General features: G+C 40.4%; 1 protein-coding gene across 2 annotated transcripts; it reads left to right on the forward strand.

The window, feature by feature from the left end:
- The first annotated feature begins 2,937 nt into the window (after window positions 1–2,937).
- Window positions 2,938–27,592, forward strand: LOC101478034 (SH3 domain and tetratricopeptide repeat-containing protein 1). Of its 2 annotated transcripts, none has more exons than XM_004574801.4 (19): window positions 2,938–3,099; window positions 4,543–4,617; window positions 8,744–8,874; window positions 11,257–11,362; window positions 12,389–12,529; window positions 13,455–13,653; window positions 13,764–13,840; window positions 14,412–14,607; window positions 14,711–14,841; window positions 15,979–16,017; window positions 16,100–17,431; window positions 18,660–18,800; window positions 18,875–19,096; window positions 19,180–19,360; window positions 20,897–21,047; window positions 21,485–21,607; window positions 21,804–21,954; window positions 23,034–23,230; window positions 23,344–27,592. In XM_004574801.4, the coding sequence occupies exons 1-19, from the start codon at window positions 2,985–2,987 to the stop codon at window positions 23,593–23,595; spliced, it is 3,960 nt and encodes a 1,319-aa protein (XP_004574858.3). In that variant the 5' UTR covers window positions 2,938–2,984; the 3' UTR covers window positions 23,596–27,592. The 2 variants fall into 2 exon arrangements, with proteins under 2 accessions (XP_004574858.3, XP_023010134.3); XM_023154366.3 differs by having other exon boundaries at window positions 4,546–4,617.
- Window positions 27,593–27,947: the final 355 nt, after the last annotated feature.

The following is a 27,947-nucleotide window of genomic DNA, read 5'->3' on the forward strand; positions in this document are numbered from 1 at the left end:
GCAACATGAATTAGAAATTTTGGTGACTTAGAAAGTTGTCAGTGAACTGAGCTTCATAGCGTGGCCTCTTAACTTCTTGTGAGTGATTATGAGTGACTACAGCTGGTGACTTCTCCTAGGCCAGTTAAATAGGGCTCACTGGATACAAACGCCCACAAACGCTACAATGGGAAAGTCAAGGCAGCTCAGCATGGATCTGAAAAAGTGAACTATCGACTTGAACAAGTCAGGAAAGTCACTTGGGGCCATTTCAAAGCAGCTGCATGTCCCAAGAACAACAGTGCAAACAATTGTTTGTAAGTATAAAGTGCATGGCACTGTTTCGTCACTGCCAAGATCAGGAGGAAAATGCAAGCTATCACCTGCTGCTGAGAGAAAATTGGTCAGGGGGGTAAAGAGTCAACCAAGAATCACCAAAAGGCAGATCTGCCAAGAATTAGAAGCTGCTGGAACACAGGTGTTATTGTCCACAGTTAAATGTGTTTTGCGTCTCCATGGACTGAGAGGCTGCCGTGCAAGAAGGAAGCCCTCACTCCAAAAGCGGCACCTTAAGGCTCGACTGAAGTTTGCTGCTGATCACATGGACAAAGATAAGACCTTCTGGAGCAGGGGTGGGCAATTCCAGGCCTCGAGGGTTTTAGATCTCACCTCAAACGAAACTAAACAAAAATCGAGCTTTTTGGCCACAACGCCCAGCAATATATTTGATGGAGAAACGGTGAGGCCTTTAACCCCAAGAACACCATGCCTACAATCAAGCATGGTGGTGGGAGTATTATGCTGTGGGGCTGTTTTGCTGCCAATGGAACTGGTGCTTTACAGAGAGTAAATGGGATAATGAAGAAGGAGGATTACCTTCAAACTCTTCAACATAACCTAAAACCTTTAGCACGAAGGTTGGGTCTTGGGCGCAGCTGGGTGTTCCAACAGGACAATGACCCCAAACACACATCAAAAGTGGTAAAGGAATGGCTAAATCAGGCTAGAATAAGGGTTTTAGAATGCCCTTCCCAAAGTCCTGACTTAAACCCCATTGAAAACATGTGGACAATGCTGAAGAAACAAGTCCATGTCAGAAAGCCATCACATTTAACCGAACTGCACCAATTCTGTCAAGAGGAGTGGTCAAAGATTCAACCAGAAGCTTGTGGATGGCTACCAAAAGCGCCTAATTGAAGTGAAAATGGCTAAGGGACATGTAACCAAATATTAGCACTGCTGTATGTATAATTTTGACCCAGCAGATGTGATCACTTTTTTCTGTTAACCCATAATAAAGTCATAAAAGAACCAAACTTCATGAATGTTTTTTGTGACAAAGTATCTGTTCCAATCACTCTATCAGAGAAAAATCAGAGTTTTAGAAATAACGGGACACTCGATAGAGCCATTATATTATATTCTTTACAAGTGTATGTAAACTTTTGACCACAACTGTAACTAAGCGTGTTCTGTGGTCACCTTTAATTTTATTCACGTATCATGTTGCTGTCATTTTTAACTCATTCTTGTTTTAATTGGCATTTAATAAAGAAATACCAGTCAAAAATCTGTCCAACTGTCTGTGAGGTAGCTGTGGCTCAGGAGGCAGAGCAGCTCATCTGCTAAGTGGAAGGTTGGTGGGTCAGTTCCAGGCAAGATACTCAACCCAGGTTGCTGCAGATGTGTTGCATTCATTGTAGCATGAATGTTAGACAGCACTTTGACAGTTTGCTGGTGCATGAATGAAACTAGCTGCATAAGGTGCTTTGAGTGCTTGAGCAGAGTAACAACTAGTCAGTTTACCATAAAAGAGAATTTAAGGGTCGCATGTTGCTGACATAGTGCTTTATCTGACTACTAGTGAGTACAATAAAAAGAACTGAAGTATTTTATGGCAGTACATTTGCAAGACTTGCAGAATGTGTATCACTTTATGTGTCTGATTTCATGACTGTGACAGTTCTTGTGTTTCTACAACACTGCTGCTAGTTGGCTGCAATTCTGAGCTGACAGAGGAACTGACTGGAGGACAGGAAGTGCTGAGTCTTTTCCTGGGATGTTGACGAGGAAAAAAACTCAAGTCAAACCCACGTGCAAGCAAACAGAGAGAAAAAGTTGATGGAAAATGTTTGGAATAAATGCGTTCATCTCCAAAAAATGCTTTGGGGTAGAGGTAGGGGACAAAGCAAAGAGTGATTTAATAATATCATGTGACTCAGCTGCTCACTGGGTGATTATTAACGTGAAGTCTACGCAATTTAATTTTAAGGAAAAACTGTGCAACCTTTCCATGTTCAAGCACAGACACGTAACTGAATTGTTCTGGTTATTGGTGTGCAGATAAACAAGTGGCAGCATTTATAATAAAAGAAAAACTGAAATAAAGCGACAGCTTTTCACTATACGTCAGTGTAGAGCTCACCGAACCAACACAGGAAATAATCCACATTTAACGTCATAATAAAAGTTGCTTCGGTATAATCAGTATACTTTGTTAAATGTTGATTGAAAAATGTAATAATGTAATATACCGTTAATTAGGTTATATATGACATTAAGTGAAAAAAGATTTTGTGATATATTTATAAATGTAAATAACAACAATATGAGAAAAGGGAAGTAAGCAAACAATGAAACAAAGATCTCCCTCTTTGCTTACATCAAGGTCAACATATTGTATTACCCATAAAACGCACCACAAACACATACACAAAAAACATTTGCACCTAATTCTACAGTAAAATCAGAAGGATTTATTTATTAGTAGTATTTATTTATATTGATTTATATTTATTAGTAGTAGTAATAGTATGTTAATTCGGACTCGTTCGTATTGACCTACAGGCTCACTAAGTCAAACTTTTGAAGACTTTTACTTTGAAAAGGAAAAGCGAGGCAGACCTCCGTGTCCCTCACTGGGAGTTTACCAGGTGCATCGTGCACAGGCATGTGATGCTGTGCTGCTGACTGGTCGCAGAGGACGTTGCGCAGCTGCCTTGGAAATGTCAGCCCGGTCGGAGCGGGATTCTTGGAGCCACAAGTACCGGAGACAGCTTTCCACTGACGTCCAGCAGTACCGGCATATGACGGAGATACTACACCGGCCGAGCGGAATGGGTAATGAGACAGATCCTTCTCATGCTGCCGTTCACTACAAATTAGCAGATGCGTTTTATATTGTTTTTTCACAGTAATTGTGTGAAAGCCTGAAACTTAAAGACAAATTTTGTTTTGCTGTTTTCTGTTTATATAAGCAAATTATCTGTTGTAAAGCAGCTGACTGTGTGACTTACGTAAAAATATGTGTCTAACATCGTGTTCTGTTAAAAGTTCTTTGTTAAAGTTAAGTTCAGATACTCTTTGTCACTAAAAAAAATTACATTTAGAAGTAAAAGTAGCGTTCTAATAAGAAAATTTCCTGCTGTAGCTGATTGTACATGAGATCATGAAATTGCAATAAGTCACACATTAACATATAAAAGCAGGATTTTACTGTTGGTTTAGGTACTTTTATTTTTAAGGATTTTGTGTCCAATCCAACGAGCTTGGAAAGCAAAGCGACTGGACTTGTTTAAGTTTCCTAAAGACGTCCAGTCACATGAAGCTTCAACCTCTCATCCCAGAAGCATCTTCAGTTCTAACAATAAATGGCAGAGCCCAGGTATTTAAGCCCTAGTGGGAGTTGTCCCTGAGGGTGTTGACTCACTACCGGTCATGTGCCTCGTCACACGAGCCAAGGTGTGAAAAAGGCTGTGGGTCATTACAAGCAGACGTTTGATGAGTTTCTACCTGCTACATAAGGAATGACAGTGTTGTTCCATTTAAATGCATCTTCACCATTTCTTCAGGAAGCTTAAAGAAGTCCAGTCGCTTTCCCTTCCTCCTTAGACAACCAGAACCTGGATGACTGAGAACCTACACAGACATTTTGTGTCCAACTGCATTCAGTGGTTATTTTCGCTGATTACTTTTTCCACCAAAAATGGTTTAAATTGTGCTAAAAGAGTGGTGCTGTTGGCTAGTTGATTATTCAACTAATGTTTCATGTGCAGGAATGAACTGTTAGGTAGCTACATGTAGAACAAAACACCACATTTTAAACATGTTGTGTGCAAAAGTCCTAACCATAGCAACTAATAAAAATATGAATCCCCTCTCAGATGTATTATTGCAAAGAGTCACTGGATATTTGTAGAGTAATTTAGTAATTGAGTATTGTATTTAGTTGTATTCAGTTATTTCGAGACTTATTATGCAAACTTCAAGCATTTTATTAAATAAACAGTTGTTTGCTATTTCACAATATTATTCGATAGCTAAACATTTAATTACTTTGAGCAAACAACTTCAATTGTTCATTGAATATTGTTAGTTAAATATGAAGTTTAACAAATTAATTTTGCGTGACTGAACAAATAATCAGATAAATCCAACTGTAAAGGTCTTCTGTATTTTAGATATCATTTGCACATCTATAATTATGCTTTATCTTTCACAGGTTATTAACAAATGATTGTATAATGGTAAAATGTAAAAACACATAACACTTTATGTTTTTAGCAGTGCATGGTTTGTCTGGAGATGCTGTGAGTCTGAAGGGAACTCTGTCAGCGTATGAGGAAAACTTCCCAGTAGGTGAGTTTATCAATTCCAATTTAATGCTGTCAAACCATCTTTAACTAATTATATATATAATATATAAAATTGGTGATTGAATTATGAACATTCATTGAAATACTTGGAAATTCCACATTTCAAGAGCGTTACTAGAGACTATCACAACTATCACACGTTTTTTCCCCACAATTTTCAGTGTTATGATGCAAGTCAAGTTACAGTAAGTACTTTCTTGACAGATGATTGGTTAACACTACAAGTAAACGTGAGTGTTAGTGAACGTGAAAATGCTGTATCAGTGATGAAGTTGCTTATCTATGATGTGATCAAAGTAGAGCTGAATCAGAGTAGTTTACTATTCTTATACTGGTTAGTAGGTATTCTATCTTCTTAAGAACTACTAGAATAACTCGCACGTTAATGGCTTTTTTTTAATATCACATCATCACTGCATTGTCAATGACGTTTTCCCCTCCTGTAAGAATTCCACTTGGGAGTAAGGCTCACCTATCTATTGTTTCATTCAGCAAACTCTGAGATTTGGAGCTGAGAATGCCTGTCTGGGTCAGGTGTAGCTCATATGGTCATTACAAAATAGCCAATAACAGGTACTAGAGGCTAGACAGCCTTGGTAAAGGTCCTGGTAAAACCTTGATGCACAGTCACATTGCTAATAGGTAAACAGTGGCTGACTATATACAAAATTCCCTGCTCACCCCTGCAGGGGACATTTTATCCTTCAAGCTCGCGTCCTCTTACAGAGCCCTGGGAGTTTGAGGGTCCAGCGCAGTTTCTTAGCTCTTCCTAGGACTGCACTCTTCTGGACAGATATCTCCGATGTTGTTCCTGGGATTTTCTTGAGCCACTCGCCTAGCTTGGGGGTCACTACACCTAGTGCTCCGATTACCACTGGGTCCATGTTTACCTTCACCCTCCACATCTTCTCGAGCTCTTCTCTGAGCCCTTGGTACTTCTCCAGCTTCTTGTGTTCCTTCTTCCTGATTTTTTTGTCATTTGGTATCACTGCGTCTATCACTACAGCTGTCTTCTTCTGTTTGTCTACCACTACTATGTCCAGTTGTTTAGCCACCATTTTGGCCGTCTGTATCTGGAAGTCCCACAGGATCTTACCTCGGCCATTCTCGACCACCTTACTGTCCCGATTTGACCTTGAGACTACCAGGCCTTATTCGGCACACATGTTTCTGTTTCTGTGCGTCTTGCACCCTGCTGTTATGTGATGTATTATCTCAGAGCATCTTTACACAGCCTGCACCTGGGGTCTTGCCTGGTGTGATAGACCCCAGCCTCTATGGATCTTGTACTCAGAGCTTGTTCTTGTGCTGCCATGATTAGTGCCTCTGTGCTGTCTTTCAGTCCAGCTTTGTCCAGCCACTGGTAGGATTTCGGATGTCAGCCACTTCCTTTATCTGCCGGTGCTACATACCGTGCAGGGGCCTGTCCTTTCACGATGGTACCTCCTTTTGCTCCTCTTTATTGGGTTTCTGCTGCTTGAGGCATTCACTGAGCATGCAGCTGTCCATGGCCATCTTCCTGAGGTACTCGTGTGATCGATGTCTCGTTCACTCTTGGCATACAGCTTGATGTCCATGTACAGGATTGTTCCATTCCATAGTCGGTAACCATAGCCACTCTTTTCAATGATCTCACTGAGGGGGTTCAGGCCAATCCAGAACAGTAGTGGGGACAGGGCATCTCCTTGATAGATCCTGTGCGATGGGCTTGAAGTTGGTCTCTAATGTCCATCCCCATCGACTTCCTGATGAAGGCTTTTAAGGTCCTGTTATTCTTGGACAATTCTAGGCATTCCAGTATCCAGGTGTGGGCCATTGAGTCATGAGCCTTCTTGTAATCAATCCAGGCAGTGCACAGGTTGGTCAGCCTAGTCTTACAGTCTTGCTCTGTCTATCAGTACCTGGTGTTTCGGTTCTCTGGTATTCCTGCCAATTCGTTTCTCTTCCCTGCTTACGTATTGAGCCATGTGCCTGTTTTTCTTAACCTGCCTGACAGGAACTTCCACGTGATACTGAGGCAGGTTATTGGCCGGTAGTTGGATGGGACCGGTTATTTCTGGAGTTCCCTGGGGATCAGGAATCTTGGACCTTTGGTTAGCCATTCTGGGTGTCTCTCATTGACTACCAGCTGGATATCTGCCACTATGATGGTTACTGGATCCTGTTCAAGGAGGTTGCTGTGGTCTGCTCTTAGATCCACTAGCCACTGAGCATTGTTATTATGGTTTGCATCCTTCTCCCATATGCTTTTCCAGTGCTGCTCCGTCTCCAGCCTTGGTGGTGCTGTTCTCATATTGTTCCCTACTGAGAGTACACCTTGGATGGTTCTGTGCAGAATAGATGGTTTATTTTCCTGCCTTCTACTTCTCTGTGTATACCTCTTCAAGCAGCTGTCCAAGGCTGGTAGTCTTTGCCTGGGTGTCTTCAAGGCCTCAGGCATAGACAGCTTTCTGTGCTTCTTAGGCACCTTTCTGCAACTCCATTAGTTGTGCTACCTTGGTCTTGGCCTCTAGTCTCTTTCTCCATGGTGGGTACTGCTCCTTGTGGCTGTTCATCTTATAGTCATCTCACTGATCACTGCTGCCATGGTGTTCTGATCTTGGTAAGTGGCTACGGAGGGTCCAGGTTTCAAGTTTCCCCATGATCCTATTATGTACCTTGTCAATCTCTAGCTGTGAGAGCAATTCCTTCTTCTGAATGTTTGAACACTGAGCTACTAGTTGTTTTGCTGTCAGTCTGGAGAAAGTTGCACACCAAAAATAGTGATGTTTATAGAAGTTCTTTGAACCATTGTCAGATGCTGGGATTGCAAGGGTTATCATGTCAGAACACGCTATGGTCTCATGAAGTCTATTTTAGATGAGTTAGGAGTCAGTGTTTTTTTTAATGCATGATAAAACATTTTAGGAGGAAGACAAATCACCCTAACAAATCATATTGCTTTTAGTGGTACTTTGATCCTGGAGTATTACAGGAAATAATCTAACCTGTAAAACTGAAGTGACTTCAGTAGAAAATTATGAAACATTTTAAAGTGGTTTATACCTTGAACCCACAAGTTCCTCTTCAGTCACTTATTAAACTGTGAGAGAGACACTCAGTTTCATCATTAGCTCATCATTGGATGATTTTATTTACAGTGAACTCACTGGCAGTTTGTATTTTAACCCATGTGAGTTGATCTTCTATTGATCTTCTATTGTTATAGAGGCTTAATAGAGGTTTTGGCCATACCAGATCAAAGGTAACCAAGAGCACTCATTTTATGAGATCTCCTTGGGTTCAGTTTTGGAATTTGGCCGGAATCCTATTTGTAGGTTGAAGCCTATATGGAAACAGTTTATATGGAAATGATTGCGCCTCCCTTCGCTTTTCGAGAAAGCTCTGTATTGCAGTTGAAAGCCTGGTAGATATAGTGAGCTGTTGGGGACATGTTCACCCAGCCAGATATCATTGAGGCACAGGGCTGAACATTCGCTGGGTGAAATGAAAGAAGCATGGACCAGCCAATGTACGATCGGAAGGAGTTTAAGTTTCTCATCAGCATCTCCTAATCCTGTTGAGAGCTGCTCCAACTAATAGTTTTGCAGAATTCTCCAGATGGATGAAAGACAGGGTAAAGTTTTATTTAAAAACAAACAAAACAACCTGATTACTTTGTTGATGTGTGTGTGAACAGGAAGGAAGAGCTGAAAACTGAACAGATAAACACAAGCAGGAAAAGTAGCACTGAGCAGTATTCAGGCTGCTATCAGCTGCACCATCTTGAATATGGAGATTATTAATGACTTTCATTTATAACACTGTATTTTCCTAATTATTCATTCTGTGCCATTTACTCTTGTTTTTATGCATGGTTGAAAACATGTTGTATGGTTATATCTTTAATAGACACCACACAGCCATATATGTAAATTCAAGGAGGCATAAACTCATTTAATAAAATATGAAATAATTGGTCAACAGATACATTTTTTTAGCTGATTTCATTTTCATTATAATCTGTGTTGTCCAGTCAGGACAGGAAAGCTATGAAATCAGCACATTAGAGTTGATTCACTCATAGTCTTGTCTGTCACGTCTATATTAAGTGTGTGTTGTGTGTTTAGCTCTTCCTGTACTGCTGGATGTGGTCAGGGGTCCAGACCATCTTCCTGCAGATGAAAAGTCACAGGAAATGCTGCGAGGGAAACTGTGCATGCTGGAGGCTGACAGCTCCGAGGTCAATACCCTATTTAAGGTATAACTCCTGACTCATAACACACAGACACACACAAAAGCCTTCTATTGAGTATTTTAGTCCATTATATATGTGCTCCAACACAAAGTTCCTCCATGAATTGATAACAATGCAATAAATATCTTCTCCTTAGTTTGTTTTTTGTGTATTGAAAACTTAAAAGTGAGTGAAGTATCCCAGGAAGGCAACCGTCTTCTGGCCTGCCCATCACAGAAGCTATAAGGTGCTGAACATGGAGAACATTGTTGGCCATTACACAGCTTACAGTGTGGAGAAAAAATGTCTTCTTTGTACTTTTTGGGGGGAGGAGGGAGCAGTGAACGAGTACCTGAAGTGCTCATGGATCTCCATGAGCCTCATGGTAGGCACTGTTCCTATTCTGTTTCCTTCCTCGTGGAGTGTGGAATGTACGGCTTGACGTAGCAGCAGGGGTGGCAGTACTTTGTCTCTAAGGAGCTGCCAACTGATAAACCTTTTGGTCAAAGAGGTTATGAAATGTTGAATTTTACCTGAGGGGGTCGCTCCTTTAGTTTAGGTTGAAACTCTACCCCTGAGGTTTCAGTGAGCCCCAAAACCTCACTACTGATATTCTGTGGTGAAACATTTTATCCTAATCAAGTGATGTGTGGCTGCAACAGTTCCCAGTGTAGAATTCAGCAGGGATTGGCTTTTGAGGCTGCCGACACTTTGCGAGCTCAGCTCCAGGATTCTGTGGGAATTCCATGGAAATGGCCGGAGACGGTCTGCCAGTGATGCCTGTGCATGCTTGACACCGACACCGTTCATGTTTCAGAGGGAATATTCTTACTGATCACCTAAAGTGCTTTAGATTAAAGCTTTCACATTTAAACACATGTTCGTACAGTACTTTATTAACTCCATCTGAAATGCCAGCAGCACTGCAGTATGTATAGTATAGTATAACAGCTGTTTTTACTTCAGGGGCCACAATCGGCCTGCAATGAGAGAGACGGTTTTGTTAAACATGAAAGGGGGCAAACATTTTTGGTATTGAAACTATATTTTCTGTAGATTTATGGCTTTTCCTATTCATAACCCCCCCCCCCCCACCCCCCCCCCACCACCGTCATTCAATGAGCTAACATAACTTTTTCTGTAATTTTACTCATCTGTTTATTACAATGTAAGCCCACAGACTTGTGCTAACATATTTGTCCATCTTCATATTTCTTTAATACAGTGGCTTTCAGAAGTATCCGGCCACATTTTGTCACATTACAGCCACAAACATGAATCAATTTTATTGGAATTCCAGGTGAAAGACCAACACAAAGTGGTGAACACGTGAGAAGTGGAACGAAAATCAGACATGATTCCAAACATTTTTTACAAATAAATAACTGTTTATCAAAAGTAAACGTAATTATTCAGCAGAAAATTGTCCCCATTGCTGTTAAATAGATTAATATTGAACTCATTTTAAATACTTTATATTCTGCTCATTGTGCAGCCTCGTATTCTATAAAGCATGTGTTTGTGATACAAATGTAAAAAATGATTTTTCATTTAAGTGGCGATTGAGGAGGAAAAGCTGAGAGTGGCCATGTGAGGAGGTTTCAGACAAACTGATCAGGAGTTGAACCCTCTAAAGCGTACCCTGTCACTGGTGTCAGACAGATGTTTCACAACATCTTTTAAACATCTGTAACTCCTCATCCATTTTAATTGAAAAAGTTCAAACACTTCCTGACAGCTCTGCCGTGATATTAGGGTCACTACAGTGATCCTAGGCTCTGTGTCGCAGCGCCCCGGTGAAAACAAAGGTTGGTTGAGAGAAGAGTGAGTGAGTGTTATGGACCTCCACAGAAAACAGACATTTGTGTTCTTTTCACTGTGTTGTGTTTTGATGTCATTTGTGTGCACTGGCAGCCATGTGATTGTGGTCAGTGAGCAACCTGCCACTGTTTGAATTATTCGAGACACGTTTTGGGCAGATCATCATCATATATGTTTTCTGCTGGTTTTGTTTATTTTTAAATACTTATTCTGAAGTTTGCTTGTCTTCATGTGGTGTTGCTCACTCTCTGTCTCATACTTGAAAAACATCTGGAAAGTGGTGGTCTTTAGAGTTTTTATGGCTGGAGCTGTGAAACATTATTGGACCACGTTTCAGTTAAATATTAACTCTTCTCTTCTTGTTGTGCTGCCACAGCTCATTTTTCTGCTGTACTTCCTGTAACTGCTGTAAAACTGTAAAATGCGTTTTACTGAGACATGAAAAGTGGCTGTCAAAACCTTCAGTTTGATGTTTAAATGACATTCATTATGTGTCAGTTTGTTAAATGTGAGCATCAAATGATAATTGGATCAGAAGGACAGTTAAGAAACTTCAGTATTAACACTGTTTTCTGTTTTCTTCAGGAGCTGTCCGCCCATCTCATCTCCATCAACAGTGAAAGAAAAGCCATTTATGTGATGTTCACAACATTTGAAGACATATGGAAGTTCACCACATATTACAAAATAGGTATGGAGTACACTGTAGCGTGGCTCCGCCTGAGCTGTACCTGTAGCTGCACCTGTAGCTCAGAAGGTAGAGCAGGTCATCTACTGATCGGAAGGTTGGCGGTTCGATTCCTGGCTTCTCCTAGTCTGCATGCCTTGGGCAAGATACTAATACCAAATTGCTCTCCGATGCATCCATCAGAGTGTGAATGTTAGAAAACAGAAAAAAAAATGTGCTGGTGTGATTGGGTGAATGCACAAAGTTGTGTGAAGCGCTCAGAAGAGTAGCAAAGCATTATATTAGAACCAGGTGGAAGTATATGTGATGTCATCTAAGGAGCTTGGAAAGAAAAAGTAGAATTGAGCTGAGAGATCTATCGCTTTATCACCTCTTCAGGTTTTAAATCTTGTTCATAAAAGTAACTAAGTAATTAATTACTTTTGAAAATATGTAATCAGTAAAATAACGGGATTACTTTTTGGGGGAAGTAATCAGTAATTAGTTACTGATTACTTTTTTCAAGTAACTTGACCAACACTGCTAATGACAATTGAAGTTGTATAACTGGAGACAGACTATGTTCTGTGTGGAGTCGAGTGTGAGGGACTCTGTTTGGAGGCTATAGCTTGGACAGTGAGCCCAAGAACACCAGCAAATCTACAACAGAATGACTGAAGAAGGAAAAAAACGAGGTGTTGTACTGGCCCAGTCAAATCCAAACCTCAATCCAACTAAAATACTGTGACAAGAAGTTAAGAGAGCTGGACATAAACAAACGCCTGTTAACCTCAATAAACAGACAAAAGATGATGTAGATGTTGTAGAGATGAGGATAAAAGTCCTCCTTTTAAATTAATACATAAACTTCAAGTTATTGTTGCTAAAGGTGTTGGATTAGTGGAGTGTATTTGGTTGTTCCACACTGCTCTGGCATTTTGTCTTAGTTCTTGTTAATAAATAATGACACAGTGTAAAATGTCATGTTTTGTGGTACATCTTATCCAAATACCTCACACTGCCTTCTGTGAACATCCTCCTCTCCTCCAGGTTTCCTGCGCCATTGCATGGAGAACCTACTGCTAGAGCAGACGTTCTGGCTCAGTTCTTTGAAGGATGACTTTGCTATTGAGGTGACCATTCAGGAGGAAACACTTAACCTTTTCTACAGAGGCATCCTCCTACAAGAAGGTTGGCACTAAAATATCATTTTAGAAGGTGATTAGACATGATATCAGGAAACTGTAAATTAGTAACAAAGGTGTGCATTTACCTGGTAAAATCTTAGATGAGTGAAAGGATAAGTTAACTATTTAAATGAGTTACATATGTTTATATGCTGATAATTCCAATTCACACCAAACGCAACATCATTTTATATGCAGGCATTGAGAAAACACAAATCCTCCCACTCAAATGCCATGTTGTGTAGTGAATTTAAAGGACTGATATAAACTTGTTCTGAGAAATAATTTCACAAGCAGCCTGACTGAGGTCCATTTATTTAAAGGACCAGCCACACCTGTATCATTCCTATACCAAACAGTATAGGAACCCATGATATTGCTTTTTTTTGGGGGGGGGGGGGGGGGCAATTTAGTCATGGGTCCGCTTATTTAATTTATGGCCAGATCGTACTGTCATAGCTGAGGAGATCAGGTGGGCTCAGGAGGCCAGTTTGGAAGATCAAGCTCAGTGTGTTTATTTACAGTTAATGTTCAGCAATAAATGCAGGTGAGTGAATATTAGTCAGCTGATCTCAAAGCTCCAGCTCAGGCTGTTGCAGTTTTCCACGACAAAATGTTTTCTCTCTCTCTTTCCCTCTCTGTTGGACATTTCTAGCCCTCAGAATGTAGACAACAGCAGGAGCCAGTCAGTTTGTGCAATAATGTCACTAAGAGCTTTTTGTATTTTTAATGTCATTAATGTCCTTATGACCTCCAGCTTGGCTGGGGAAGGCGTTCCTCCAGACTAGCTGGAGGGCTCTGAGTATCCCAGCCACCAGGAGGTCTGGGCTGCCCCCAGTTTTTTAATTTTTTTAATACATGTGTACGGAGTTGCTGTTTTACTGTCATTATATAAGTAAACTTAGCCTGCTCACTCTCTTTGTTGTTAGGTTCATTGTTTGCCAGTTGCAGTGCTAGCCAGATGTTTGACAGTTCAACCTCTGGAGGAGACCTGTACTTGGAGCAGGGAGACATAGCCCAGTTCGAGCCTCCCTTCCTAGGCTCAGGGTGGACTGTTCTCTGTCTGGCTGATGGAGCGCGGGGCACTGCACCTAGACCTGCTCTGGAGCCAGTCATCCCTTTCCATCAGTGAGTTACAGCCACATAAAGGCCCGTGTGGACCTTAAGCAGTCTCATAGTAACTTTGATGTGAACATGAAGCACCGTAAATGAGGTCAGATAATCCCATCTGTCCACAGGTGGTTTCTCAAATCTTGTGCAGAAAGCATTTTAATAGGTGATGGTAAATCTACCTGTGACTTCCCTCTGCACTTTGGTAAGTGTTTGCATTATGTTAACTTCAGTTACTTTCATTTATCTCATATAATCATTTCCAGTCTAGCCTTGAGGTCACTGTGCTAGGACTAGGGCTACAACTAGAGCCTGGCTCACAGTATCGCCTCCAATTCATCCCAAAGGTGTTCTGTTGGATGGAGGTCAGGACTCTGTGCAGGCCGTCAAGTTCTTCCACACCATTTATGGAGCATGCTTTGTGCACTGGTGCAGTCATTTTGAAACAGGAACGGCCATCTGCAAACTGTTCCCACAAAGTTGGGAGCATGAAATTGTCCAAAATGTCTCGGTATGCTGAGCACCCCCAGACAATAATTCCCCCCCCCCCCTTTACCCAGCTTTACACAAAGCAGTCAGGTGGCATGCTTAACACTTTGTATGTATTGGGTTTGGTGATGTGACAGTTGGCCACACATACGCCACGTATACCATTGATTACATTTGGGCAAATATGCATTAGTAAAGTTGATTTTCCAGTTTTCAGAGATACTTATTGCTACAGAAACCTCTCTCACAGTTTGGGACTATCTTCATGCAGTGTCTCCTCTGTTTAGCCAGAGGAACCTGTCTAGCTAAAAAGGAGTATGATGCTGAGGGCCCGGACGAGCTGAGTGTGTCACCTGGTGATCCCATCACGATTGTGGGATTTTTGGTGCCTTGTTTTGATTGGTTCACGGGGAAGAAGGAAGCAACAGGAGAAATAGGTCTGGTCAGGACAAGCTTGGTAAAACCGTCCACTGACGCTTACGAGTGAGTGTAACAGCCGATACAGTATACAGTTATATTGTATTACACCATTTTAGGTTGAGATGATGACAGTGTGTACCTGTTTTCTTCTCTGTCACCACTCCAGCTCTGCAGAGATTTTTTTAGATGAAGAGGATTGGATTTTCTCGAGTCCGCAAGAGGAAAAAGTCATCGAACAATCCATTGCCATATTGAAGAAAAAATCTCATAATGATATTGGGCATAATTACAAACTAGGTGAGAAGGAAAAGGAAAACGGCTTACTGATACCTACCGATGCTCATAGTACATATGCTTACATACCAGTTAAATAAAATCTTTGCTGTAAATACCATATTTTGGTTTAGCAAGCTAGCTAGTGATTGTTGGATGACTAATAATAAAGACTGTGCAAGTAGTATTTTGTCTGTATGTCAGCAAGATTATGGAAAAAAGACCAGCCAGGAGCAGCTGTAACATGGGAAGAGAAGAAAAAAGTATTAAACGATGGAGCAGATCTAGGTCACCAAATTGCAAGATAGGAAAGTTATAAGATATTACAATTGGCTGTGTCTGAGACATTTTGACACAAATAGATGAACTCAGCCCAACAACAGGTTGTTTAGTGTGCCAAAGTTTGTGGCAAGAATAAAAACCTGACAAAGAACCGCCATCCAAGTCCAACACGAAGACCTGTAAGTGCTGCTGTCAGCATTGCTTAACTTCCATTGATGAGTTCATGGAGGCAAAATCTACAAGCATAATGAGGTGTTATATGAATTAGGGACATGAAAAATTGCAATCCTCCAAATGATTACTTACTTATTAAATGTAAATTTTTGACGTGTTGGTGGCATTTGAGGAAAAGTCTAAAAACATTACGTACCAACCAGCCTGCTAACATCTGTGCCATCTGTGAAATCTTGCTGCTAGCATGACTAAAATAATTCAGATCACTGTAAACTGCCACTGCTGTGGTTATGGTTGTGTTTGATTAAATATACAAAAACTGTTGCCATGTTGTCACAGATGAAAGAAACCTGTGTCTGGTGTCCTTTGCTTTACTGTGACAAAGTTACACTCTTTTTGCCTTTATAGGCTATTGCGCGCAAAGATTCCAGTTAGATCACCGTGCATATAATAATTTTATGGCATTTCTTTGTGTCTATGAATTTCAAGACTTTTGTGGCCACAGTCCAACTTCTCGCTTGTTTTGGATGCATGCAGTTCTCTGTCGCTACCGTTTTGTATAAATAAAGGTTCAAAGACAAGTATAAAGTACATTTGTGTATATAATTTGCACCAAGTTTTGTTTCTGAGCATTTATTTACCAGTTACTGAGGATTTTGTTGTTTACACATTCACTTTCTCATAATGGCTGTTGTTCAATCTTAGATATGGTCACTTATCAGGATTCTGAGAAAAAAACATCACGTAAGTATGACATTAGCATTTCTTTACTAACTGGCCTCCTGTGCATGCCATCATTATTGTCTCTCTCATTATTCTTTTGCAGCCAGCTTTTCAAGAAAAGTTGAGTCTGAACAGAAACAGTTCAAGACAAACATTCACAGGTTTCTTGATCAAGACAAACAGTCGACCCCTCATTACACCGTAACCAAGAGGGAGACTCTAGAGGAATCGGGCCTGGCTGCGGAGGCAAAAAGCCCCAAACTTCCCTCTTTCGTGGTGCAACCAGTTGAAGGGAACAAGAACACATTGATTCCACTCTTATCTTTTTTGGACGGCCGAGACTACAAAGTAGAGTTTGGCATTCTGTACGGACTGAGTTCTGAAAAACTGGCCTCCTCCACTTTCACTGGTCACTGTGATGAGGATGAACTGATTTCCTTTCTGGGTGTTGCCAGGGAGACAGCCAGGAAGAAACACCTTTTCTGGTCACAAACTCGTTTATGCTTCCTGTTGGGGAAGCTCTGTGTGGGTAGGTCAAAGTTCAATCAAGCCCAGGTTTATTTTGAGGAAACTCTCAGTGTCCCAAGAGAAGGCTTCACAGACCTCAGGCTGTTGGCCAGCATCTTCTCCAACCTTGCTGCAACATATCTTTTGCAGAAAAATACAGAAAGTTTCTTTGCTGTGACAGAACGACTTGTTGCCTTACTAATAGGAATCCCAGATTGTCTGAAAAGCTTAGAGGACAACTCTTCTCTTAAATACATGCTCAAGAAAGCTATCCTCTCTCACAACAAAATGGCAGAAGCCCGGGCTTGTCTGCTGTTGGCAAAGCACCACTGGACTTCTGCTATGGGAGCTCAAGTTGTTCCTTATCTGGAAAGGCTACTCATTCTTTGTGATGAAGCTCAAAGACCATGGAGGATCTCTCCCAGTCATGGACATCTGGCACTGGGAAAGCTTTACAGTGAACTTCACCGTCCCCACCTCAGTGCCAGTTCAGTCAGGAGAGCTTCTCTGCTGCCCTCTGCCACGCTCTCTGACTGTCTTGGCAGTATGGTTTTACTTTTGGACACTGTCGCTGAACAAGAAACCCCCGTTCCACCTCAGATGGCTCCATATTTGCACAAAGCTCTCACTTTTCCAAAGCTCCAAAGTAGAGAGAGAAACCATTACCAAATTTTGAGCCACCAGCTCACTGTTTGTCTTTGCCAACTCTATTGCAAACACAAGATGACGGGACATGCGATTTGCCATATGCAGGCTCTCATCAACAACAGTCCTTCGAGGCAAGTTTGCGTCTCTGTTTCAGAAAGAAAAGGTTTTCTCATCTGGCTGGCGTGGCTTTACATTGACAACAGTCAGCCTGCAGTTGCTTTGGACATACTGGAATCAATCCTGGCTTCGATTCCAGAGCACTGCACAACTCCTCAGGAAGGTGAGGGGGTTTCTATAAATCGCATTAAAAATTTAAAGTGTTTTTTAGTTTTCACCAAATTTGCACAGATGCCCTTCAGGCTGAGCCTCACAAAAGTTTAAGATTTGCTTCTACAAATATGTCCTTTACAGCAAGTTCACTGTAAAGCTGATAAACAGGAAGTGATATCATATTTTATTTGCTTTTTATATTCTTGATCCCAGATCTGTATGGACCGTCTCTTCCTGAGTTTTCATTTCTAAAATGTGTCATTTGACCTTAAGAGACTGGAATAAGCAAAGCTGTGTGTGCTGAGCTGTTTAGCTTTTTCCTTTTGTCTTCAAACTATACTTTGTTTTAAAAACTGCAGCTCATATTTCAAAGTTGTAATCTGCTGTTTCACACTCTTAAATGTAGTTATAAACCAAGGTCTACCTCAAAGGCAGATAACACACAACAAGTAGTTAAACTTCAGGAATGTCTAAAGACATAAAGACCTGGACGAGCTCTAATTTCCTGCTTCAAAATTCAGATCAAACTGAGGTTTTTGTACTAAAAATATCTGAAACATGTCTAACCAGATGCTTACTCGGGATGTTGTCACGTTGGCCTCCAGTAACAGTAAGAATTTTGGAGTCATTTTCGACCAGGATTTGTCCGTTAATTCATGTATTAAATATGTATAACTTTCTTCCATTTGTGCAACATCTCTAAAGTTAGAAACATCCTGTCTCAGAGTGATGCTGATAAATTAGTTCATGCTTTCATTACTTCCAGACTGCTCTACTGTAATTCATTATTATCAGAATGTCCTAAAATTCCCTGAAAAGTTCATCTAAAATGACACCCTTTGTACTTCTGTTTAGTTAGAACTAGATCAGGTGACTCTGAATCCTTCCTTAGTAATTGGCTTAGGAGTGTTTCTGCTTCACACTCATGCATCACTCAGCATTTAATGATTAGTTATTATTAACCTCTGCCTCTCTTCCACGTCTTCATTCAGAGTTACATCAGAGTTTAACCACAGCTTTGCACATATAACTATTTTGGTATCTGGGATCTTGACTAACTCATTTTGTTATATATATTACATACAGCTGAAACTTTTAAATAAAGAAAGCGGTCACCTTTAGAAAGACTCAGACCTTCAACTGATTAATAAAACTATGTGGAGTGTACTGTAGGATAAAGATTTAGCAAACAGGCATTTCTTAAATGTTAAAGTAAATTTCTTTAATGCAATACAAAGGTGTGGTTCTCAACATGCGGGGCGTGGCACTTCGATGTATGGGTGATGTTCGGAGGGCAGCAGAGAGCTACCAGGCTGCTATTGACATCTGCCAAGAGTTTGAAGATATGCCAAACGGGGCCGTAGCTCAGGCCAATCTAGGTGAGCTAGAATATCCTACTGCGCATAAATGTTTCGTTCCAACTATGTTATGACTCTTTCTCATCTTCATAAAGGGTTGTTGTGTCTGAAGGCTGGAGCGAAAACACTAGCAGAGAGGCATCTGTGTGAGGCAGTTCAGCTTTTCTCTGAGCTCAGTGAAGAAAGCAATGTGGAAAACTTTATCCCCGTATTGATGGAGCTGGGAAAGTATTATGTGAAGCAACAGCAGCTGGACTATGGGAAAGGATGCTATGAGTGGGCTCTGCTTCTGGCAATCAATGCTAACTTGTTAGAGTGTAAGTATGAATGTCACATAACCATAGCAGTATCTTATATTCTGTGTTAAAACTGTCCTTCTTTCTCTCTGTCACTTCGCCAGACGAGCTCGGTGTAACACGATGTCTGTGTCGTCTGTATGAGTGTAAGATTCCAAACCAGGTTCAGTGGATAATCTACAGTCAGCACCAAGTCCAGCTGCTGAGACGCACCGGATACAGAGAACAGGAGGGAGAAGCACTGGAAGCAATCAGCCAGATCTACCTTTCTATTGGCACAGAACAGTACGTGCATGTAGACTTGCAGTATGACTGGAATATGACATTCACTTACCTTTTATGCAGCAAAGTGCAGTGTTCTGTGGTTTAGATCAGATCGGGACTGAAAGCTGAAGGCTCCGGCAGTTTGAGAGCGAAGTGCTCTATTGAGGTCTTTATGATAAGACGAGGCCTGATTATTCCAGACCTTCCATTTGAGGAGAAGAATTTTAAACACTCCTGTCATGTTACTTTCACAGTGCTAAATGTGTTTTGCCCAGTGCTGGTTTCGGATATTTTTGTTTAGCTTTTCCATTCTACAGAACTCAAAGGGATCTATACACATTATAATTTCACACCGCTTGCTCCTCTTTTATCCTTCAAGCTTCGGTCCTCTGCCAGAGGTCTGGGAGCTTGAGGGTACTGTGCAGTATCTTAGCCATTCCTAAGACTGCGCTCTTCTGGACAGAGATCTCTGATGTCATTCCTGGAATCTGCTGGAGCCACTCACCTAGCTTAGGGGGTCACTGCCCCGAGTTCTCCGTTGACCACGGGGACCATGGTTGTCTTATTCTGCTTCTCCACCACTACTATATTTGGTTGGTTAGCCATCGCCAGTTTGTATGACTGTATGAGTTGGCTTGAAGTTAGCATCTAGTGTTGTTCGCCACATCCCCATTGAATTCCTGATGAAGGCTCTTGGTTGATCTTGTATAGTTCTACACATTCAAGGATCCATGTGTGAGGCATCCCATGACCAGACTTTCTTGTAGTCAATCCAGGTAGTGCACAGGTTGGTCAGTCTGATCTTACAATCTGCAACTATCTACCGGGAGCAGGACTGTCCAGCCTTCAGTTAGCCATTTTGGGTGTGTCTCATTCGTTAGCAACTGGTTCATTTGTGCTACCAAGCACTCATGGAGTACAGTTAGCTTCTTTAGCCAGTAGGCTTGTGTCATGTCAGGCTCTGATGCTGTCCAACTCTTCATGCTTGAGACTCTGTTTTGGATGTCTGCCACTGTGATGGTTACTGGATCCTGTTCAGGGAGGTTGCTGTGGTCTGCTATTAGCTACACTAGCCATTTAGCATTGTTATGTCTTGTTTCCTCCTTTCATGTGATCTTCCAGTGTTGCTCCATCTCCAGCCTTGCTGTTTTCATCATGTTCCCCTGCCATTTAGCGTATACTTAACCTGTGGTAGCTATAACTCAAGTGCTAGAGCAGGTCACCTACTAATCAGAAGGTTGCTGGTTTGTTTGCCGAATGCTCCAGTCTGCATGCCAAGTTGCTCAAGTTGCTCTCTGATGGATCCATCAGAATATGAATGCATGTGATTGTCAGATAGGAAGAGTATATAAAAATAGTTTTTTCCCACTGTCACGAAGTGTTTGCTCATAGGTGGCTGTATGATTGTGATGATTTTTTTCTAATATTGTAGGGTTTACCTTATAGTGTAAGGTGCTTTGAGGCAACTGCTGTTGTGAAGGGTAAATGAAATTGAATGGAATCAAATTAACACTGGGACCACTGTAGACCTTTAAAGTTATCTTTGAATTGTTTCAGGGCGTACCGAGCTGCTCTTGACTACACCAAGACCAGTCTGGGTATTTTCATTGACCTGGGCTGCAAGGAGAAGGAAGCATATGGCTGGCTACAAGCCGGGAAGATCTACCAGCTGCTGGGCCAGATTGAACTGGTGGACATTTATGTTCAGGTCTGATACCAGTGTTTTCATTTGTATTGTCTTAAACTTTTATTATTCTCAGAATTGCAAGTTTACATTGAAAACTATGTCAGCCATCATGAATATCTCTCAAATTCAATCCATCCATTCGTCTTCTTCCACTTATTCTGGGTCAGGTTATGGGGACAACAGCCAACTCCCCAGTCACTTCCTCCAGTTTATCAGGGACACACTGAGGCATCCCAGGCCAATAAAGAGATGTAATCTCACCAGTGTGTCCTGGGTCTGCGCAGAGTAGAAAAGTATTATAAAAGAATTACTCCACTTACCACAACTCTTAAGTCAGATAATCAGCAAAGAAAATGTGTGGATGAAAGAGCAGTCTTCACAATTTTAGCGATTTTGGCTTTGGCCAAAATGAAATTTGTTTATCATACACTGAAATCCTGTATTTCTGGTGTTTTCAGGCAGCTCAGGATGTAGCTTTGAGCACAGGAGACACAAGCTTTATCTTGAAGCTTCTTGAAACTGCAGGAGACATTTTCTTCGACAGCTGCCGGGACAGGGACAAGGCTGTCCTCTTCTACAGGGTACTTTAGAATAATGTGATTTCAGTCATTCTTATGTAGGATTAGATTATTTATCCATGTTTGTTAAAACTTTTTCAGCATTATTGTGCTATGATGATATTACTGTAATTTCTCCAAAATTGGTGCAAACTAATAAAAGCTCAACACTGTAATTATCATAATTAAATGGCTGTATTTTTATGTTCATTGCATGTAGGACCGTGCTCTGCCAATCGCAGTGAAGAGCAACAGCATTCACAGTAGACTGAGGTTGTGCAATAAGCTCACTGAAGTGATGTTCTGTCTCAAGCTGTACGGGGAAGCAGTGGAGTTTGCTCACATTGCAGCTGACATCAGTAAGAGTCTGGGTAAGCAAACCAGCACACACCGAAGTCGTTTCCATCTTTTGTCTTTCATGAAGTGTCAGCACTGGACCAAAGTGTATTCTCTGTACTTTTCAAAACTATTGCTACTATAATTAAAAGCACTTTAAAGATGCAGCTTCACCCAGTCCCCTTTTTTCAGGCTCGTCAGGTGCTGATGCTGACTTAAAATATTCAGGTTTAGGAGTTGTTGGTAGTACCCAGTGTGTACCTGTACTGTCACTGATTGCTAACCTACATAACACAGAACATAAATTAACCATTTTTAAAAACCCTTTGGATAATAGGTGTGTTGTCAGGTGACTACATGCTGAACTATGGAAGCATTAATGGCATGTCGGAGCGGTAACATTAACAGTTTTACAAACTGTACATATGTAAGGGGCTTCCATTTGTCCTACAGGTAACTTCGAATAGACACTCAACCAAGGGTTTCCTCAGCACACAATTATTGCTTACTAGTGTTTTCTGTTCCTGTCTATTGCCACTCAAAGCAAGAGTGTTAGTAGGTTATTTGCTAACTTTGTTTTGTAGCTTTTTTGTGGTGCTTTGTGCATCCACAAATCCCAGAGCCTGAATCCAGTTAAGCTGCTTTGCACTGCCCACAACAGTATCAGCTGTTATTTTAGATAAGCTGCCTTCAACGATTGCATTTTCCTTTTCAACATTAACTTGTTCTAAACATTAGTTTGTCTAGTATTTTCATTATCTCCTGTATGACCTGAGGCGCCTCAAGGTACTTTGAATTGTGAGATAAAGACGTTAAAATAATACAGAGAACATCCTAACAGTCAAACAAACATTTTCATTTTTAATGTAATTTACTTGGTGTTTGCAGTATTTTTTTCTTATTAATCTCTATTAATATAATGACGATAAAATTATAATGTCTTCTTTTGGTTTTAGTAATTTTGGGGTGTGTAATGACAAATTATAATAAATCATGACAGCTGTGAACAGCACGTATGATTAGACTCCAAAGTTTGCTCCTATGAAAACGTATCACTGGCTTACATGCTGACATTAGGTCCTGTGCTAAAACCAAATGAACTGTGTACATGTAGGTGAGCGTCTGAATGAGCGAGTGGCGTGCCACCGTCTGGGCTCACTGTACCACTGTCTGAAACAGTGTGAACTGGCTGAGCACTATTACCTGAAGACCCTGACCCTCTGCCCAACACCTCTGCAGTTCGATGAGGAGCCACTGTATTATGTGAGGCTGTACCAAACACTGGGAGACATTATATTCACTGATCTGAAGGTAATGGACTGGGTCATAGATGTGGGTTGTTTTCTGTATTTTAAACAATAAAATGTGAATCTGATGAACATAGTGATCTGCGATATGCCTAAACTGAAATCCTGCCTCGACAGGACCCTTTTGATGCTGCTGGATACTACCACTTAGCTCTCGCTGCAGCCATGGATCTGGGCAACAAAAAGTCTCAGTTGCAGCTGTGCACCCAACTCGCCACCATCTACCACAACTTCATAATAGACCGGGAGCGCTCGCTCTTCTTTTATCAAAAGGCACGAGGATTTGCTGCAGAGCTGAACGCAAAGAGGATAAATATTTCACCAGGCCAGCAGTACAGCAGCGCACAATACAAGAATATAGGACAGTAGGAGGGACACTGCATGAAGACAGGAGATGCTATTTGTTGGTACAGAGTAGACATGAAGCAACGTTGCACACTGAAGCTGCTTTTCAAAGTTTCACAGTTTTGTTTTCCAACATGATGATAAAGTCAATAATTCCAGAGAAAAAACAGATTTTTTTCAGCAGTTTAAATAATAAAACGTCATAACTCTGAGCCACCGTTGCTGTAAGACGAGCGTGCCAGCGGCATAAACCAGGCATATACTGAAATTTTTTTATCATTAAAATGAAATACATAATGAAATATTTATTTAATATCGTTTGTTTTAGGTCACATAGAGGGATCTTTGTCTCAAACCTAATTAAGCTCTTTAATTCGATGTTTCTTTCTGAGACGCACCGTGTTTGATGCTGTTTGCTTCCCTGAAATCTGAATGCCTGTGGGTCTCTAACTTTATCTTTGTGTTTACTTCATATTTCATTTAAATAGACAACTGTGAACAGGTACGTCCTGACACGTGGAAACAGGGAAACACTGTTCACTCGTTTAAAATCGACAGCTGGTCACTAGTGAACATCCCAGGCTGGATCTTATTCATGTAACTTTCTTTTTTTTTTTTTTTTATTAGTTTTTCTGTTTTCACAAACAGTACATAATTACATAACATAATAAAGTGTACAATTCAGAACCAAAAATAAATAAATAAATAAACAAAACAAATAAACAAAACAAAAAAAAACAGACTGATAACTAAGCACAGAACGACAGCTCAGTTCCATCTAAAAAATAAATAAATAAAGAGAAAATACAATACAGTACAATACCTGTGGTCTCAGTATTACGTTGCAGTTTGAACACTCAAAAGAATCCTTGTAACATAATATTAGAAACATCAGATTCCACATAATTCAAGTATGGTTCCCACACCTTAAAGAAATGATCTGTTTTTGAGTGCAATACACATGTAAAGATATTCCAATGGCACTAGATCCAACACTACTCATTGCCAACCTAAATCCATTGGAGTATTATATTCTTCTTTGCCGCATAGGTGAGAACACAGTACAATCTCCTATTATTCTTGGATATTAATCGCCGGCTGGGGAGGCCCAGTATAAGAGACAGAGGGTCCATCTCCAATTCACAACCGAAAATCTTCTCCATTTGAGATAACACATTAGACCAATATTCTTGCAATTTCAAACATGACCAGAAGCTGTGAGTTAGGGTACCAATTTCTGTCTTGCATTTGAGGCACATGGGTGAAAGGGTAGGATTATACTGATGTCTGCGAAATATGGATATATGCATTCTGTGTATGATTTTTAACTATTGCTTTGGTACGATTACAAACTGAGATTGATTTGGCATAACTCCAGACATCTTTCCACTCTTCATCATCAATTGCTATACCTAACTCCTTTTCCCATGTGCCTTTAAGCCTCTGTGACATCACTGAAAGTACAGAATATAAAGCCTTATAAAATATCTTATTCATGTAACTTTCTAAAGTGCACTTGCTTACTACTTTGATGTGACTTTGATGGGAGAAATAATTATTCAATCCCCTGTTGAATTTTTATGAAATGAATAGTCCTTTACTTCTGTAGTCTAATAGTTCTTTATAATAATTTCAGTTTGATGGAGAGAGACAGAATCTCAAAAAACTCGGAAACATTACAGTTACTTGAAGTTGATTTAAAAATTAATTTGTGCGTTTTTGATCCCCTACAAGCCAGTTTGACCCCAGTGTAATCTGTGCACCACAGAGTCAGTCAATTACAAACACTCCTACTCTCAGTTTGTTATGTGTACACTGCATGAGTGTGTTATGGGATCAGCCGCCTCAAGGTCAGAGGTCAAGTTTTCTGAAAATAGTTTGAATGCAGTAAATGAGTTATATGAGTGACAAGTACGAACAGTTCTAAAGACGTTCTCGTATTTTTAACAATTACCGGATGATTCCCAAAGAGTTGGTGATCAAATATTGTTGGGTCCTGAAAAAAAACTGGATCAGTGGACAAAAGAAGTCACGAAGCTGAAACGGTACATCTGAAAGTTGTGACTTTCACCTGCAAAAGGTCACACACACAAAAAGCAACAGTATCTTGTATAGTATCAAAAACGGTAGCTTGTGTCATATGAAGCATGTCAGTTTGCCTCCTGTTTCTACAGGAGCAGAGCAACTGCCAGTACAGTCCTGAAAACCTGGAGGAGCCTCTGTTGTGGTTTGGGGCTGCCAGACAGAATTTTGTGTTGCGCTGTTCATTTTGTCTGCTGTATTTTTCTTTATGTAAGCTCTTAGTGGCAGCTGACTAGCTGGAGACCAAATGGTACTGACTATAAACTGGGATTGGAGCATAAGAGAAAGCATAAATGTACTGTCAGATATTATCTGTCATGCTGTACCATCTAGAAAACATCTTGTTGGCAACAGCTTCATTCTGTAGTTTGGAAATCATTCCTAACCAACGCAGTAAAATCATCGTTGAATAGACTGAAGTCATGGATTAGCCTTCCGAGAGTCTGGAATCTCAACATCGTTGAGGTAGTGTGGGATTATATGGACACCGACAGGAACAAAGGAGAGATTGTTGAAAGAGTCTGCAGATCATCTACCTCCTTTAAGATGCTTGGAAAACTGTAGACCTGAAGACTATTTAAAGGAAGTACAACAAATGGCACTTAAGAGAGTGCCATTTGTTGTGTTGAAGAATAGAGATGGCCAGCAGAATTGTACAAACCCTGGTTTTGCCTCATGTACTGTTTTTCCATGTAAATTAGGTGCAGCTATTGATTAAACCTATTTCCCGTTTTCCTAGCAAAATATTAAAAAGTGACGATTGACCCAAGACTTTTGTATAGTGCTGGAAATAGTTGGGGTTTTTTTGTAAATCATACAATTTTAAATTCTAAATCTTTTCAGTTTTTATTCTTTAAACATTTTAGTGTTTCAGGAGATCAATCCTGAATTTATTTTTTATTTGTTTGTTTGTTTGTTAACAATAATAAATCTTTTTGGATGTCAGAAAAACAACCTACTGTCTTCTGAGTTGACACAAGGACAAAGTCATTAATATAAAAACAGAAAAACCATTAATGCTTCTAATGATGTCAGTGACACACGTTGTGTAGTTTACATTATTGGCTCTAAGAAGACGGGAAAGAGCTTGGGTTTGGAAAAATGCTGTGGGTGGAGTTACAAACACAGTTTGTACGTCATGAATCAGTTACCCTGACCTTCCAATGACACCAGTCTGAAACATTCTGTGGAAGCTGGTTTCTGCTACTGGAAACAAAAGAGTAACTCCAAGAATAACTCAACATTTCAAGTTAACAAGTAGAAATTTAAGAAAAAAAATTGATGTTAAGTTAAAATTTTGAGTTAGTAAAATAAGTTAAAATTTCTAGTGAGCATTGCCAGTCTTGAATTACGTAATTTCTTCCGCTTCTGCTTCAAGAGTGACAAGGACATTACGTAACTTCACAGCACTTCCTGACTGCCAGGGCTAACTTGAAATTTCGAGTTCACTCATCAGAGTTAAATGACTTATATGAGACTGTGAGACTTGGATCTGACAAAAGAAGCATTTGAGTTATTTAGGTGTAGGCTCTGTGACGAGCACTTCCTGCCTCAGTGAACACAGTTTTTTTATTAATATGTATTGTGAGGAGGATCTTGTTCTATTCTATTAAACCGATCATAACTTTGTTTATTGCACTGATGTTGAAGATCTTGTGGTTTGCAATGAATTTTGAGTATGATGCAGATAATTGGAGGCTGTTCATTAACCAGCCCAAAATATGTAACGTGTTCAGCTGCACATTTCCTTTGCATCTGTGCCAACTGGTCATTCTGTCTAGTTAAAAAACACCTATGAAAAAAAACTGTATCTTACTGAATATCTGTATTTTTTAACGTGGCATCACTGAATTCAAACATTCAAGACTTGAGAGATTCTCAAGTGCTCAAATTTTACACTATTCATATTCTGATTAAAATAAACTTAAAAAAATGTGGACAAGCGGTTTTTATGTTTTTAATCATATTTTCAATAACAGTATTACCATCCCCAGTAGCATAGACTTTTTTTAAAATTAGGATCTTTTCCTAAAATTGCATAAACAATAATCTCATGGCTGAAAACTTTGCTTTCACCATTTTTCAGTATTTTCATCTCTTGGCAGTATGTTATATGACTTTAGCTGCCAATGACCTGTTTTTGAGTCCGATAGCTGTGATGTCACAAGACAGTACTGGTCAGTTTTAATGATGGTGCTGATGAACATTTCTCATGACACTGTTGGAGCAACATTGACAGGGAGACTCAGTACTAGTTGCTTTGATTTGGTTTGGTAAAACGCCTACAAGAAGAG

This window comes from Maylandia zebra, linkage group LG3, assembly GCF_041146795.1.
Source record: "Maylandia zebra isolate NMK-2024a linkage group LG3, Mzebra_GT3a, whole genome shotgun sequence".
Classification (NCBI taxonomy): Eukaryota; Metazoa; Chordata; class Actinopteri; order Cichliformes; family Cichlidae; genus Maylandia; species Maylandia zebra.